This window comes from Ascaphus truei, chromosome 5 (genome assembly GCF_040206685.1).
Source record: "Ascaphus truei isolate aAscTru1 chromosome 5, aAscTru1.hap1, whole genome shotgun sequence".
Lineage (NCBI taxonomy): Eukaryota > Metazoa > Chordata > Amphibia > Anura > Ascaphidae > Ascaphus > Ascaphus truei.
This window is the reverse complement of record NC_134487.1, coordinates 61,375,046-61,393,349: the sequence shown is the minus strand read 5'-3', so window position 1 is coordinate 61,393,349 and position 18,304 is coordinate 61,375,046. Positions and strand designations below refer to the sequence as shown.

The window sequence follows — 18,304 nt, the reverse complement described above, 5'->3', positions numbered from 1 at the left end:
TTTTCAAACTTTTTTGGTTAGGGAACCCCAGAATTAGATCGTGATGTTTTGTGGAACCCCAAACCTTCGCTCCCCCGCCCCACCCCTCGTATCTCGCGTCTCTCCCCCCCCCTCACACTCTTGCCCTTACACTCCCTCTCCCCCTCTCTCTTCTATATACACACACTCTCCCCCTCTCACTTACACACACACACCAATTGTGTTCTGTATTTGCCTTGCCACTAATTGCCTTACTGTGTTCAGTAAAATACGACAGCATTAAAGAAAGGAAAGCTTCACTGCAGAAAGCATAAAAAAGATGAGTTCAATGGAAATACTAATGCGCATCACTATTTCAAATTGAAAACAAGACTTCATAAAAGGGACAAAAAATAACTGCACATTTGTGTCATTTCCTTCCCCTTGATAAATTACTCCAATAGAGTTGCTTACTTACACACTCACTTCACGCACACACGCACGGTCGGCGCTGAGAGCGTGCACTCTTACCTGATCCTTCCTCTCCCTCCTGTCAGCTGGAAGTTGACGCAACTTCCGGCACCGACCGGAGCAGGCAGGGAGAGGAAGGATAGCAGTGACTGGGCGGCTGCGTTGCGGAGTCCAGGAGCCACCGGGTCACTGCTACATGGGGTAACGCCACGCTGCTAGGCCTGGGACAGCAGGGAGAGTTGTCCAAGCTCTCCCCCTGGCGACTGCGGAACCCCTGAGTGGTGCTCAAGGAACCCCGGTTGAAAATCACTGTCTTTGTCAGATTACCAGAAAACAAGCCTGTCACGGGAGACCAGGAAAAGTTACACCAGGATCGTATTCACCAAACAGAATGAAGGAGTTAAACAAACAGGTTTATGTTGACTGGAGTCAACAAGCACAACACAATACAAGATTACAGCACAACTCAAAAAAATGGGTTCCAAGGGGAATCCTAGCTAACTAAGTGCTGGATGCCCCTTCACTAGGGTTACCCAGGTCAGCTTCTACCCTACGCAGGGTTCTTGGCCCTCAAGACCTTAGCGATGCTATTCATAGAATAGCAAGTTCAAGTGTCCCGCTCGTCTACTTAACCGAGCCTTGCTTTGGTGTCTCCAGCAAAAACCTTGGAGATACACCTACAGTGCTAATCAAAGTCCCGATGAACTTTACTTAGATTTTAAGCTCTTCGGGGAAGGGACTCCTTTTCCTAGTGTAACTTTTATGTCTTAAAGCACTTGTTCGTATTATGTGTTATAATGTATTATTATGTCATGTGTATTACTGCTGTGAAGCACTATGTACATGAATGGCACTATATATAAATTAAAATATACACATACTGTAGTGCCGACGAGTGTTCTAAAACAAATCTGGGGCAATCACCAACAAGACCCAGGTACATGCTGGGTACATGCTGCAACATTTCAGTGAAATTTCTGCTGACAGACTAATGGCCCATCGGATTAACAGCGGGGGTCCCTGGCAGTACCATTCAAATTGAATGGGACTGCCAGGGACCCCTGCTGTGTTAATCCGTTGGGCCATTAGTCTCTGCAGAAATGTCACTGAAATGTTGCAGCATGTACCCAGCATGTACCTGGATCTTGTTGGTGATAGCTCCAGATTTTGCAAGGCAAGTTTTAGAATACTCGTCGGCGCACCTGTACATACATACACCACACAATATCTGCTGCACACTATCATTTCATATAGAAGAACTCTCTTGTCAGACCAAGTGATACTAATTGTTTAAACTCTACCATATATTGTAGTTCAAACCGGTGCTTATCACTTTATAGCAGTAGCACAATCAGCAGCAGCACAAGCAAAACAGTGTGCACAACTGAGTGCGTTTGACCACATACAGTACTGTATGTCTTCTCTCTTTATGGTTCATCCTGTTGCAACTGTTACTTTGTCAGATACTTTCCATCCCTTTAATGCTACATGAAAGTGTTGGGAGGATATTGCTAATGAATCTGAGTTACAAATGATTAATGTATAATGTGAAAGACCATGACATATTAAGTATATTAATCTGTATCATCACACAGTTCAGAATACGTCCACTCTAAAATCAAGAAAACGTTATCTGTGTAGAAGCAGGGAATTTTTGGGGAGGAAATAGTAGCAGCCACAATGTTTATACCGGTTACAGTGGCAATGTTTAAAAGAAGACATTTATTCTTCTGTAGATGTACATTTTTGGTGGTGGGAAAAATAAGGTTAGTACTTGTAATCTGGCAGTCTTTTACATAATATGTTTAGCTCAAACTTGATTTTCGGACAGGATTGTACTTTTTAGTGAAAGTTCACATGTACTGTATGTACCATTTCCTGCAGTATTTGTACTGGTTGATGCATAACTAAATATATACTTAATAGAATTTCAACTTTAGACCAAAAAGATATACTGCAAAATATGGAACATCAAGGGATATACAATACAATGATACTGCATATATTAGCGGGGTAATTAATGGCTCAAACATAACTAAAGAAAGAATGGTGCTGCAATTTAAAATTTGCTGTGATCATTTTCAGTTATGATGCAATATCAAGAAAATTATAATGCTGCCTGAAAACCGTCAACAAAATATTTGAAAGTCAATGCGGCTCTAAAATTAAAAAGTACTGGATAATTACAACCGTAATGAGGTTAGTGAGAAGGTTAGTGCTGTGCCTTCACACCGCTAAATCCCCACTCCTCAAATGTTGCCATAACACATCACAAATAAAAGATCTGATCATTTGGTTTACCAACAGAAAGCTACTCGGACACGGTTTGAATGTATTTATCTGAATGGGAGTCGCATTATTTGATAGTCTTCTCATTGAACACAACTGTAAGAAAATGTACTGAACAAATAGGTAATTTTACTCAGACAAAACTACATCTGTTTATAAATGGTAACAATCATGGATCATACAAATCAAGTTTTCATTGGTATGAGGTCCAACTTGAAATTAAGAATTATTATGCTAATAATGTGCCAGTAATTTTGAAGGAGGACCTATATACTGCATTACATATCTGCCTCTATAGTTAGCCTTAACTCAAATCATCCTTAGGAGCCATATGCACAATGGCTTCATGAGGTCACGTTGTGAAGTCTGAAATAAACTCAATCACTATCAAAAAGTAGGAAATTAGTAGTGAATGTAGCACATTTTTCAGCTGTTCCTTCAAAGTATAAACAATCCACATAAATCAAATGAGAAACTCTCCATGCACTAATCTGATTTGAAAGAGTAGACTATCTCATGCTCCCATGCTGTTGCTAATAGTCAAGCATTACATTTACCCTCAAATTAAATCTGCATTCAATAATTCACTTACATAACAACTGTAAGGTTGAGAGAAAATAGCTGTTTCAACATGGTTGCTATAGGGATAGCCCATACAACAGAATATCTTGCAGCCTCTAAATAAATGATTTTTAAAATGAATTATCATGAAACAATAGAAGAGCACACAACACCACTCCTCATGGCATTGTACCTTTAATGTGTAAATCAGGTTTAAAATAAATATATGCACTAAGATAACTTCTTGGTTGTAGAGCACATCTGCCATGGTCCACTGCTTCCAATTGTAGACTCAGACTGACCTGCTTTGTTGTCTCTCTTTTTGAGGTGTACCCTCTCACCCTTCTGTTAATGTGTTAACATGGAGTAAAACAAAGAAGACATTCATTAATTAGAATTAATATTTATTGGAAACCAGTTTTTTCCATTTATAGCAAACTAGATATATTGAGAAGATTTACTAAGAAGTTGTCTGAAACTTATCATATGTTTTGGTACAGACAAACCACATAGGGGAATATGTATCAAGACAAAAGTGGTGCAATTTGGGGCAAAAACCCTATCCTATATGTATCAAAGAAAAAAATCCATTTAAATTAATAGGATTCTATCTTTGAAACATATGGAGAAAGAATTTTGCCACAGAATTACTCCACATTTTTCTTGATACACGTCTCATAATGTGATATAGCAGATGCCATAGCTCCTTATTTATGGAAATTCATTATAGCTGTTGTAACACATGTTGAAGATGCATCACTTCCGTAGTTCACTTTATGCATGGCATCAGCTCTTTCGCTGGCAACTAAGTGTAAGTTATGAAGTTCTAATAGTCAATAAGATATAAAGATGCATACATGTTCTTAACTTAGAATTTATTTTAAATAAAAATACCACTTGTGAGTACTTTCACATCTCAGACAGGTCTGCAACCCTGCCTTTCCCCATTATCTATTAGCATACAATGCTTCCACTGCAGCCAAGGATTCTGGGTAATGACATGCAAATGATCACTCACAGTGCGTCACTTTTTGCTTCTTGTCCATTTCAACACAGTTATTTTAACAAAGTGTTTTTCAAACCTTCACGTTTATTAAATCTGATTAAAACAACTGATTAGTTGAGCTTCATTACTATACAAGTAGTATTTGTCTTATGTATACAAAATACTAGCTATTTTGTTGTGTACTGTACTATAAGTAATCCAAAAAAAAAAATATTTGCCGGAACTTATGTTCTGAGTTACAAGAAGATAGAAAACATCAGAGCTCTCATCTTTGAACATTGTAACTGACAAAAAGTGCAGTTAAAAAAGTAAAGGACTTAGGGGCCTATGCAGAGAACTAGAGAATGGCCATTCGCCATACTTTAAACGCTCCATGTTTTTGGCGGATTCCCCTCGCAGTATGCAGGAAGGTGCGCATATCTGTGAGAGGAATCCGTCAGAGAGATGGCGAGCCCTGGCGAGCCCTGGCGAGAAGGGCTCCGCAGGCAAGATCTGTCAGCAGAGAGCGAGATCCGCCTCTCTCTGCACAAATCTCAGCTGGAAAAAAAAAATGTGTACATAACAATTTGATTACTATTGTAGATGTGCTGGGGGTCTCCGGAGATGAACCGCGTTGGTTTTATGTCCGGGGACCCCCTGCTTCCTAAGATACTGGCCCCGTTATGAGGTTCCGGTATCTCCTATGCATTGAGATAGCCCAATCACGTGACGCGGGACATTTCCATTCATAGGAGATACTGGCACCTCATAAAGGTGCCTGTATCTCGGGAAGCAGGGGGTCCCCGGACATAAAACCAACACGGTTCATGTCCGGAGACCCTCTGCACATGTACACTAATAATAAAAATACAGTAATGCTGCTTCATTACCTTAGCGGCTATCCGTTAAGGCAATGAAGGGGTTAAGGCACAGTAGCATGTTTATTGGGGACAATGGCCCCCAATGAACATTGCTATACACAACACAATCAGGCTCGGTGCCCCCAACAACACCTAAACTCCCCTTTTATACATAAACCATAGTAATTGTTTTAGGCACAGGAATGGTACTATAGCCTGGCGGTGGCCCTCGGGTGTTGCCTGCAGTATCAAGTCTGTGGCCCAAAAAAATTATTACAAAACACATAAATACTTTAACATTAATACACCCCACCCCACTACCCACCCGTGTGAGGCATAACCACCATCACCCCCAACACACCGGGAGGCCTACCCTCCGTCCCTTGGGGACAATACCCCCTACCCCCAATACCCACATACAAAACAATACACACACCCGCAAGAAACAACAATTTTTAATAAACTATACATACCCACCCACAACATATATGAGAATGATGAAGCCCCTCTACAAATGAATGGGTGCAGGGTGGCTTAACCCATTAATTACTTTACCGCTTATTAACCGTTATTGGTATTAAGGGGTTAAGTAACACCACAATATATTTGCTATTATATTATTTGCTATTATATATATACATATACATATATATATCTATATATATATATATATATATATAGATATATATATATATATATATATATCTATATATATACTGCTGCGGCCAAGTTTATTCGAGCATTTGCCCGTTCTTGGCCGCAGCAGTAGCCTGGCGCGCGCCCGAGGGTGACGGGCGCGCGCCGAAGCAGCGGAAGAGCGCCATCCGATCGGGGCGCTCTCCCTACCGCTGCCGGGTCCGCCGGGTCCCCCGGAACCCCCTGCCGCCGTCCCCCACATCGCGGGACACCAGGGCTCCCTCGGGGAGCCCTGGACGCGCGTGCAGGGGGCGCAGGCTCCCGAAGATGCGTGACCGCGCGGCACGCCGAGGGGCGGCCACTAGCAAGCCAGGAAATCTCCCGGCTTGCGGATCTGGCCGATGCGCAATAAAGCGTGTCGGTAGTGTATATATATATATATATATATATATATATATATATATATATATATATATATATATACAAATATAACTGTATGCTTATCTGCATGTCTTAGGCAGGTCTGCAACCCCGCCTTTCCCCATTATCACCCAGCATACAGCACTTCCACTGCAGCAAGGGAGGATTCTGGGAAATGACATGCAAATGAGCACACAGTGTCACTTTTTGCCTCAATAACCATTTTTAACATGGTTCCCTATAGGCTTAAGCTTGCTGCATGGTCACAGCTTTGAGCACAGCCAGGGTTAAGGTGCATACCCAGAAAACCACCCACAGACAGCTGTTTCGACCTTGATGGGTCTCATCAGTGTGGGGTTGGATTTACTGGGAATGCAAGAGAGGCTATAGGATAGGCTAAACCATAATACTGAGTTAAGTTATGGTGAGTAAAAAAAGTGACAAAAACCCTCCTTTTATATATATATATATATATATATATATATATATATATATATATATATATATATATATATATATAATTTTACATATATCTTTATAAATGTATGTAAAATATAAGTTTGATTAAGCAACCTACAAAGAAATGGGAAAGGATATGCATGTAGCTATTTAAAACATCCGATCTGCAATTGACAACATCACTGCCAAATTAAAAACAAAGCCAAATGAAAATAAAAACACATCTCATAAGAGAATAAAGCAAGCACCTATCCAAAGCAGTAAAGAGTAAATTGGTATAAATTAAAGATTGCTAGACAAACACAAAACCAGTGCAAAAACAAATTTATTCCTAAGTAACACGATCATAAACAATCTAAATGCAACAAATAAGCCACATTAAACAATTAAGGCAGGGTCCCAACATATACCCATGCAATCATAATCATCTGAAATGAAAGAAGTAATTCTACATTACACTGCACACAAAATAGTAAGCAAACAGGGAAAAGACTTGTAGAAGACATGAAAAAATGCAATAAACATTTGAAAAACAACCCTTTAATAAACATGTATGTATATAGCTCAAGAGGGATATATATACATACATGGGCATGAATAGAACATTAAAAAAATTAATCCGACTTGTGAGAAAAAAACAAAAAACAACATTACAACTTCAATCAAATACATTTCCCTTTAACATGACGTCAACAAAAAAACTGTGCCCTGTCACATGGGACTACAGCCAATGAGATCGTGGAAACTAAATCAACGATCTCATTGGCTGTAGTCCCATGTGACGGCGCCATGTTGGTTTTGTTGACGTCATGTTAAAGGGAAAATGAAGCACAGCCATTCTGATTGGCTGGCTTCATTTCCTTTAAAATGACGTCATCATTTGTGTTAGCCATATCCAAAATCTCATGCTTTTCACGGACCAATCAGGACCGTGAGAACCATTTGATGCAAAATGTGACGTCATAGGCCTATAAAAGCCTATGTCTTCTCATTTTCCAGTTTGACGCCGTGAGGAGAGGACCTCCCCTCAGAAGAAGATGGACCTGCGTCACAGAAGAAGAAGCCAGAAGACCCTGAAGACCCCGCAGACGGTGAAGACCCCGAAAAGAAGACCACAGACGGTATGGATTATAAAGACAAGAAAGAAGACACCACATTGGATTACAAAAGTTTATTATTTTATGGGTTGCTGGTTCCTGTCTTTGGATGTGTTGCAGACATAGCGGTTTTCCCTCAAGTCGGTCATTGGTCATCTAATGGTAAGTAAAGTCAAGAAATGTATTTTATTTCATTTGTAATGTTGTTTTTTGTTTTTTTCTCACAAGTTTTTTTAATGTTCTATTCATGCCCATGTATGTATATATATCCCTCTTGAGCTATATACATACATGTTTATTAAAGGGTTATTTTTCAAATGTTTATTGCATTTTTTCATGTCTTCTGCAAGTCTTTTCCCTGTTTGCTTACTATTTTGTGTGTGCAGTGTAATGTAGAATTACTTCTTTCATTTCAGATGATTATGATTGCATGGGTATATGTTGGGACCCTGCCTTAATGGTTTAATGTGGCTTATTTGTTGCATTTAGATTGTTTATGATCGTGTTAGTTAGGAATAAATTTGTTTTTTGCACTGGTTTTGTGTTTGTCTACCAATCTTGAATAGGGATTTTTGTTTAGATTTGCTTGTAATGTATTTCGGATGGCATTAATTGTGTGTTGTTAATTTATTATTGTCGACTTGCTTTGTTTATATAGAATGTTTACTTTCAAGCGTGTATTTGTTTTGGAGCATTGATTGCAATTGTGCACATGATGTAAATATTATTTGCTTCATGAACACATTGTTCAATAGTAAGTTTTAAACCAATTTACTCTTTACTGCTTTGGATAGGTGCTTGCTTTATTCTCTTATGAGATGTGTTTTTATTTTCATTTGGCTTTGTTTTTAATTTGGCAGTGATGTTGTCAATTGCAGATCGGATGTTTTAAATAGCTACATGCATATCCTTTCTCATTTCTTTGTAGGTTGCTTAATCATACTTATATTTTACATACATTTATAAAGATATATGTAAAATAATATATATATGTAAAATAATATATATATATATATGTAAAATAATATATATATATATGTAAAATAATATATATATATATATATATATATATATATATATATATATATATATATATTGTGGTTAGCAGGGATGGGTGCAGTGTGTAATCGCCCCCACAGTGGTTGTTTTTGGGTTGCGGGTGGGTCGCTTGCGGGCTTAACCCCTTCATGACCGTTGCTGTATTAACCACTATGGTAATGAAGGGGTTAAGTTGACCCGCAACACCCCCGGAAACCATAAACACCTCCCCAAATTCCAAATACCCCCTTAATCCACTGCCGCTCCCCACAGAAAGCTTGGTAATTGATGGTTAACCCCTTCATTGCCTTAGCGGTTGGCCGCTAAGGTAATGAATTGGGCTGTTAATGCATTATTCCTGCTTCGAATGCATGGGGGGTGGGGGGGCTTCGGGGCTGATATTCCTGGGTATCAGCTCTGGAGCCCCCCTGCATCAATCTGAGGCAGGAAAATGGCCAGATTTTTTTTTTATGTCACCTATCGCCGCTCAGCAGCAGCTTTTTGCCAACTTCTGTTGGCGGAGCGATTTGGAGAAAATCTCTCCATTTTATAGCCCCGATCAGCGCTGAGATGCTGATCGGGGCTACTAGAATACGGCGGATTTTAAAACTGGCAAGATATGGCTTCTCGCCACCCGCGCGGCGAGTTTTTTAAGAACACATCCAAAACTGGCGGGTAATAATCAGCTCGTCAGTTTTTTGCCATGTTCTGAATGGCTGTAGGCAAATTTGGCAAATTACTGGCGATATTAGCCTTCTCGCTGCTCTCTGCATAGACCTCTTAAACAACTAAAGCTGCAGTTAAAGTAGAAAAGCAGCATGGAGCCCCTTTGACAATAGGGAACATGACCGCGGGTGCTTGGCTACCCCCCTCCTCACCTTTGTCCCTGCTGCCTGACCGTGTTCTGCCCACTCTAGCCCCCTTCCCCCTCACTGCATCAGGGGGTGATGTGGTGGGATTCAAATCCTGGCCAGGGCAGGAAGTCCGGTCTGCTCCCTGCCAGGAAGGCTCCTGCCCACCCGTCCCTTTGTTTTATGCGTGATACTGTTACGGTTGTATGGTTATATTGTTGATGGTTGTATTTGAGATTTCTTTTCTTAATTTTTTTTTTTTAAATGAAGAACTTTGATGTCTTACATGTTTGTGTGAGGAACGGGCACAGGCTCCATCCCCGTCATTCTCCAGTCGCATGATTGGCTTCAGTTTCTCTCCTGCCTGTGGAGCAATCCTGTGCCTGATTCGCCGGTCCCACTATTTATGCTCAGCTTTTTCCTCCAGGAACTGAGCATAATCTTTGTGACGTGTGCTAGTCATATTCGCTGTTGCCTCACCATAAGCATTACATGGGATAAGTTGCGAATTTCCAATTAGGCTCGATAATCCTGGTCCTAGGCGGCAAAATTTTTGGGGCAGAAAATGTCCCTTTTTTACCCCATATACAGTGACCCTGCTCTCTTCCCTACTGATTGCCGGGGGAAAGCATGGGGCCTCTGTAAAGTTCTTACCTTCTCCTTTGTGCCGTCCTCTTCCTTCTTCAGCAGCAAATGACGCCGTGATTTCACGTTACCATGGCAATGCACCACTGTGTGGGAGGGTTTGTCTGCCTCCAACATTTGGCAACTAAGCATCTGGTGGCATTAAGGATAAGCCCAATCCATTTTGCCTGCCTTTTATTTAAGACTTTGACTGGTTTGTTTAGAAGTAAGAACCATGCGTATCTTGGCACTCTTACCCCCAGTTGAGTCTATGATAAAATTAAGTATTTTCTCTAACAAAGGTTGAATTTTAGGGCAATCATGACAGATATGAAATAATCTCTAATAGTGGGGGATATGGTTGTGTCAATTCATTTAGTTTTATACCATCTGTATAATAATTGATATGAATTTTATTTTATCTATGTACAAGTTGAACCTTTGGGCACTGCTTCCCAGATATCTTGCCAGTCTTACCAATCAAGAACTTCCCCCAGTTCTCTCTCCCAGGCCAGCATGTAACTGTCTTTCTCACCGTGGAGAAGATATAGTATAGAGACGTTAGTTTAATTTGGTGTATTGCCTGTGTACACATTCTCTTAAAATATGTATTGTAAGACATGGAATGTTTTTTAAGATCACATATTTGATCAATACAATGTCTAACTTGCCTGAATCAATAGAAATCCAATGTTGGCAGTTAATTTGGTTCCTGTAAACTTTGGAAGGATTTAACCTTGGATTGTGCAAATACATTTTTGACTTTCGAAGTACCAAGAGTCCTCTACTTATCTAAGATTTGTGGCAACCCGGGGGAAATTTATGGTTGTTCGCTAGCGGGGTCATGAGAGTTTTTTTTCTGTAAATTTCAGCTTCACTTTGGAAGCATCCCACATAGCATGAGTGCTTTAGCACCAGATTTTCTAATACAATTTTAGGTGTCTCTTTTTTTTTTATCTAACCACATTATGTCAGCCAAACGTATGGGGGTCGTTAAATTAGCTTCTAAGTCCATCCATCTTTTCATTTTTGGGGGAATCTGACATTGTACTACTTGCCCCAATTGAGCTGCTTTGTAGTAATTACAAATATTTGGCAGGCCCTGTCCCCTAGGTCTATCAAATATTTAGGTTCTAATTTGGGGATTTTAGTAATCCATACAAATGTAACTATTACTTTCTGCCAGAAGGCTAGTTCCTGTGTTGGAACATCTATTGAAAGGGTATGGAAAAAGTATAAAAGACATGGCAGAATGTTTATCTTAATTGCCCAAATAAGGCCCAGTCACGAAATTGGATAGGACCAGTGTTAATTTTATTTCTCTAGTTCTGTAAACAGGGGGGTATAATTAAGTATATAATGAATTGATATCTTTTGGGAACTGAATACCCAAATATTTTAGGGATTTTGGGTCCCACTTAAAATCAAAGTTAATATATAGTAATTTTATAGTTTGTGGGGGGAGAGTAATGCTAAAGGTGTCTGATTTTGCGTTAATTTTAAATCTAGAATAAGTGCTGAATTGGGACATTACATGAAAGAGATTAGGAAGCAATGTCAGGAGTTTAGCAATAGTTAGAATTATGTAGTCTGCAAATAAAGCCATTTTACATTCTTCTGTCCCTACTTAAAATCAGAAATATCTATGCTATTTCCAAAAAGACAGCTGAAGTGTTCTATAGAGAGGGCAAACAGCAGGGGCGAGAGTGGGAACCTGCCTGGTTATATATAATATATATATATATATATATTATATATATATATATATATATATATATACAAAAAAGATTGTGCTTGGGTGACTGCTGCTGGCAATGCCCAGTCAGTAATGAACAATAAAATCTAAGTGGATCTACACCAATGTGTTAATGAGCCATATATATTCCACTAAATATCACACATGTATGTCCCAGCATGAGTAGCCAAATTAAATAATAGAAACCAATTAAAAATAGTGCTGTGGATGCCTATTTAACCCAAAAAATGTATTAAATACTAATAAAAAAATATATAAACAAAAAAATGACAATACTTAAAACATAATATCCTTGTGAGTCCAAAAAATGAAGTCCAATACAGCAAATCAAAAACACTGAACAGGAAACAGGCAGCCGTCTGATAGGGTCCAATGACCTGCCCACTCAACCTGTATAGAAAAAGAAAAGAAAAAAAGCGCCCCATCCTAGTGCATTACTGTATAAAAAATAGATTTAATGTTCCAAAAAACTCAATGCTTAAACTCACAAACAAGAAAGATAAAAAGCATGTATGAGATCAATACTCATGCTCCAATTTGTCAGCAAGAAGCTACTCCTCTGCTCAGCTGCTCCGCAGACAAGTGTGGTCCTCGTGAGTCTCCGTCCAGCAGGAACTCTCGGCACCAGTGGTTTCTCAAATTCTTCCCCCAGGGAACACAAACCAGATGTCCCTGGTTCCAAGCAAGGGGGAAGGAAGGAGGCGGAAGTGACAGGACCGCAGATCATAGCAGTCTTTGAGTGAGGTGGCAGCAACTTGCTCAACAAACGCTAGGTCATCCACAGTACATTAATCCTTGATATGCCGGTATCTCCTTCAATGTGAAAATCCCTCGGTCACGTGGATCACAGGATTTTTACATGGCGGGGATACCGTAACCCCATAACGGGGCCTGTATCTCGGGAAGTAGGGGGTCCCCGGACCTGAAATCAATGTGGTTCAGCTCCTCTGGAGACCCCCTGCTACATTACTCTAATGTTTAAAATTAAATAAAACGCCCGCGATCGCCTGTGAGAGGCGTACAGTTGGAGTGACTGATTCAGTCTATATCTTACTGTGCGTCTCTTACAGACAGGCAGACCCCAGTAGGATTAATGCAGCAGGGACAGCCGCTGCATCTGTAGATGTAAAAAGGCCAAATTTAGAGTTGCTCTATGACCCTCAATGTGTGCCTACAGTATTTAACAAAGAAAACAAAGTAAAACTGGCTTTATACCTCAGGTGCAAAAAATGAAAGACTTGTAATTGTAAAATTGCCCTAAAATAAAACCGGAGTTTACACAATTTTGTAAATTTTGAACATGGGTAAAAACTCCTTTTTATCTCTGGCGTAACTGAATTTACATCCAAACACATAAAAATGACCTAATAATGCAAACAAGTGCCAAAGCAGCATTTTGTGTAAGCAAATCTTTGGTAATCCTATCTTTAATTGGATATGGTCCAATACTCCCGTTTTCTTATACAGTATGATGAATGTTAGTGCAAAACATGGAATCACACACAGCATGTTTATAAATCTCCCACATACATTTTAGTTGTGATAACTAGTTGTTTCTAATATTATTGTTACAAATGTACATGTAACCTTCCTTGAATGTTATCAGACTCCCACGGCTGACGAAGGGCCCATGAAGACCAGAAGCGTTGTACTACCTGCATGCTCTTAAAAACTAAAATGCTGATACTTTTGGTTTTTAAACAGTTTCAGTTAGTCGAGTTCTGTTCTCTTCCTTGCAAGGATCTCTCAAAAGCAGCATTTTATAAATTGAGTGCTGCTCCTTACCTATGCCTTTTTGTGTGACCACACTTTTTGGGGAGTCAGACACCTGCTATTTTTCATGATTTATTTTTTTTGCTTAAGTAGTTTCTCACTTATCTGAATTTGATCACATTTTACATTTCTGCTTTGCATCCTTATGTAACTCCTCTTTATTTCCCTAGATGTATTTGTATGTAGATACTAGGATGGGGTATGCAGAAAAGTCACTCCGCGCTGATGCTGTCTGTAATTATGGTCCCTCTTGCTGCCCCGTCTGACTGAGGGACTCCACACACCCCCCTATAAACGTGAGCTCCTGGAAGGGAGCTCACAGACAGAAAAAAGAATAGGCAGACAGGCGCACTAAGGGACACTAACTTATTTATTTAAAATCCAAAACATCATATAGGTAACACAAAGATATCAGTGACACAGTGATATCATAAGACACACCAATTAAAGGTAAAAAACAATGTGAAGGTAGAGATCGTGCAAATATATAGCCTTTTTTTAGCCTGTTTAACCTTTTTTAAATCTTTTTATTGATTTATAACACAATGTATTATGGTTTAGAATATTAATGTGTTCTATATATTTTTTAATATATTAAGTGTTTTCTTGTATGCTATGGCTCCCCCCTTATGTGGGGGTTTTAAAACTCCTTAGTAACCAATTAATAAGGATGTTTTAAATAAGTTGTGTTTTTGGATAAAATTGTATTTAATCCAGCATACAGGACAGGGTTAAACCTTTTATTGATTCTGAGGTTTAGGCTTGTCACAGGCAGCCGTGAGATTAGAATGAATTACTGCAGCCTGGTGTTTTCAATTGCCATTCATTTGGGCATTCATTGGCTGCGGTATGCTACATAACTCCAGGGACAGCGTCATCACGTGACCTCCTGACGAAGCACTATGTGCGAAACGCGTAGAGGTCACGTGAGACTGTTCCCGTGGAGTTTTACAGGCGGAGGCTGTGCAGGACCCTTCGTGTCTCCTTGCTATCTGGTATGTTTACTGATTGGGTCCGGACCCTTTCTGTTTGAATGCGCAGGGCAGATGCGATAGTGTCCTGTTCCCCTCTCTACCTTCACATTGTTTTTAACCTTTAATTGGTGTGTCTTATGATATCACTGTGTCACTGATATCTTTGTGTTACCTATATTATGTTTTGGAATTTAAATAAATGAGTTAGTGTCCCTTAGTGCGCCTGTCTGCCTATTCTTTTTTCATACTGGGACGGGGGCCTGAATCCGCGTCCACTGTGTATCGATTAGATTAATCAGCTGGCAAGGAGCCTACCTGAGGTCAGACAACGCAGCGCGACACATATAGTTGAATAACAATACTTTACGTATGCAAGACACAATAAACACATTAAGGGCCCCTGAAAATAGGAGGACACTGGACAACACTTAGCACAATAAATATTGATAGCAATGAGGTACTCTGCTGCACAATTGTCCCACAGTGTCTCTTACTTGGTTGATGCCGGCACAGCGTTGGAGCTCATGTGGAGGACACTTGTGTTTATTGGTGCAGGCCTGTTACTTCACAAATAGTGTGGTTAGCTGTGTTATGATGTAAAAGGATACAGCAGGGTAGTATGGGTGCTAGCCACGGATGTGATTCCACTGGGCCTACTCACTGCCTCGAGACCATCCGGTGACGTGGGTCCCCTTTACATGGGACGTTCCAGCAATCTCTGGTACCCACAGCTCTGTCAGACAGGAAAGGCTCTGCTACACACTGTATCTCAGCCGGCTCCTTGGGACAGGTATTCCCTATCTCTTAAACTACGCAACTCTCCCCCTCATCATGTGCTACTCCCAGCCTATATCTCTTGTCACTTCTATTTTTTGTGATGTCATACGCCAAATGTTCTTTCAATGTCTCACAGCCATTGGCCAGAGGGCATGTCCATCAATACACTTGTGTGCTCACAAGGGTGTAACACTTAGTTAGAGGATACATATAAAGTTGATACCGACTGCCATAAGTGAATCTCTCAAGAATTAAATTGTGCACAGACCAGAGATTGTGCTCTTAAAAGTAGGGAATTTAGCATGCAGGCTAATCACTGGCTGGGGAAGAAGTTGTATTGTTTGTTGCTAAGGAAACAAATAAAGGGCCATATGTAGTAAGTAGTGCTTCTGTCACTGGAAAACATATTTTTCAAATGAATGAGCCGGCAAGCGTCTTCCAGCACCGGAAGCTGTTTTATAGAATAACAGTGTAAATAGCAAATATGGGTATAAATATTGTCAAACCATGGTAGAATTTAACAATATCAAATGAGTTTGAATTAATGACATTATGTAGTAAATATTGTATGTAAGTAATTTTGGTCCCTGTAACAAACCTGCTGTTTTCACCTAATTCTCCCTGTAAGTTATTTTGAGATTAAAAAAAAAAAAAAAAAAAAAAACAACAAAAAAAAAAACTTACCTGAACCAGGTCTCCTCCTCAGTTCTCAATGGACCCCTGACACCGGGGATCCCCTTGTTTTCACAGTTTGACATCCTCCAAAATACGAGCTCACAGGACACAAAATGGTTGTGGGATGAGGGCTCATTCCCACGGCCAATAGAAAACCACATCATCAGTATGACGTCAAAGTTTTCTATTGGTTACCATGCAATCATGTTTAGGTAAGTTTAAAAAAAACATGTAACATGGGGGGCTGCTGCTTTTAGAAGCACAAAATAGGTCAGGACTACAAAAGTGCTTTGCAAGTTACTTTACTTTTAATTTCAGATAAAAATATAATGGTATGACTGCTGTTCAATGGTTTTTTTTTTTACAAAAAAACTATGAATCTATAAAGTACATGTGGCTATAGCACCCTTCAGTTATTACACACTTTACAATTATATATCACGCATGCTTCTCTGGGTTGTCAAAATATCTGCACATTTCTGTGCCTTTGGATGAGATGACCGCCTTTGATATTTTTAAGTACGGTGCCTTAAGCAGTTTTCCATTACCGAATATTTTAAAAATATGTGTATTTGAAATCTCAAATCATTTAAACAGAATCCAAGACAAATATATCTACTTTAGAATAAGCAGAGTACACAAGTTAGTGCAATTTTTAATCAAATATTTTCTTATACAACATATAGGGCACGAGTACCAATTTTATAAAGCAAATGTTTTGAACTGCTATAAAACTATAGAATAAGAACAGATACATAGGCCTACTAGTTATAGGATCATATTGATTTAAAAATATTAGACGTGGGAAGCTTCCGCAATTGGTTTGCTTATTACTAGATCATTCTTTTGAGACATTTTATTAGACTTCTCCATAGAGAAATGGTACCATCTCTGGAATCTGTGTAAAATAGTTCTTGGCAAGGGTATGCCTGTGCTTGAGGTTGTGAATAAAAACAATGCCATATGCCTGAAAAAAATAGAAAATAAAAAAATATATATATATACAGGCATATAACAAACATTCGAAAATGTATGCATAGGTATATGTTAATGTTGCTGCTAATTGGGTGAAAAAGTACACAAGTAATTCCACTAACAATATGAAATGCAACCGTTGGTATAATTTATATGTCAAAACTACCAATATAGAATTATTAATTGTACCCACCACTCTCACATTTAGATTTTCATTTCATAAAACAAAATAATAAGATGTGAGAAAAGTTAGAAGTGCAGATATATTGGTCTGTGGTCCCCTTGGGTGTTACAATGAAATTACAGAAAATAAAAATAACACTTGTGAGCACATGCATTTTATGTCCCTTTGCAGCACTAAATAAAGAATAAATAATAATGCCCATTTAAGTGAACATGGCAAAAGTTTATAAGGACTGCAGACAAATTAGATGCTATGTGTATTTACTGTACACATACTCACATACTGTGCATGTGTCTAACTGAGACTCTGACAAAATGTATCTGTATGTACAGGAGTATAGCCACTTCTGAGTAACTGTGAAAATATATATATATATTAGGTATGCTGAGCTAAATGTGCTCTGATTAACATTGTATTCACTTTTCAACACTGCAAAGTGCTAAGAAGATTTTAATTGCTACTTGGTTACTGTTATTTCTCACTGGTACAGTACAAATTTAAGTTAATCTCTTGCAGCTTCTCAGAACTGTGCGTCACCTTTCCTGCTGGTTTAATAATTACTAATATACAAGAGTTGATTTTGCAATGCCACCTATTGGTAGAAATTGATGTTTTGTTACAGGTGAATGCAACTTAAACGCCTTAGTTACCAAGGTGATTAATCACATTTAACTCTGAATCAAAAACTCTATAAAAAGTCACTGGCTCAAGGATTTACTGTTAACCAATATGCATTTTGTGTGTAACCTACTCTTTTTTTCTCATATTTAGTAGAGGTAAATATATATGAAAATGGCCCTTTAAAGCTCTTCACACTATATTGTTTGCATTTTAGTCATTTCTGTGATAATGAGTATTGTGAGTAAAAGATACGATAAAAAGATCAATCCAGAAGATATAACGTACTTTCCACTAAATAGCCTGATGCCACAATCGGGATA

General features: G+C 39.1%; 1 protein-coding gene across 1 annotated transcript in view; it reads right to left on the bottom strand.

Annotated features, from left to right (window-relative positions):
* Positions 1-16,820: 16,820 nt before the first annotated feature.
* Positions 16,821-18,304, bottom strand: part of IQUB (IQ motif and ubiquitin domain containing) — a 52,632-nt gene continuing 51,148 nt past the window's right edge. Inside the window, 2 exon segments of the mRNA XM_075599899.1 lie at positions 16,821-17,075; positions 17,077-17,171. Of these exon segments, the coding sequence (XP_075456014.1) occupies positions 17,000-17,075; positions 17,077-17,171 (171 nt within the window). The 3' untranslated portion in view covers positions 16,821-16,999.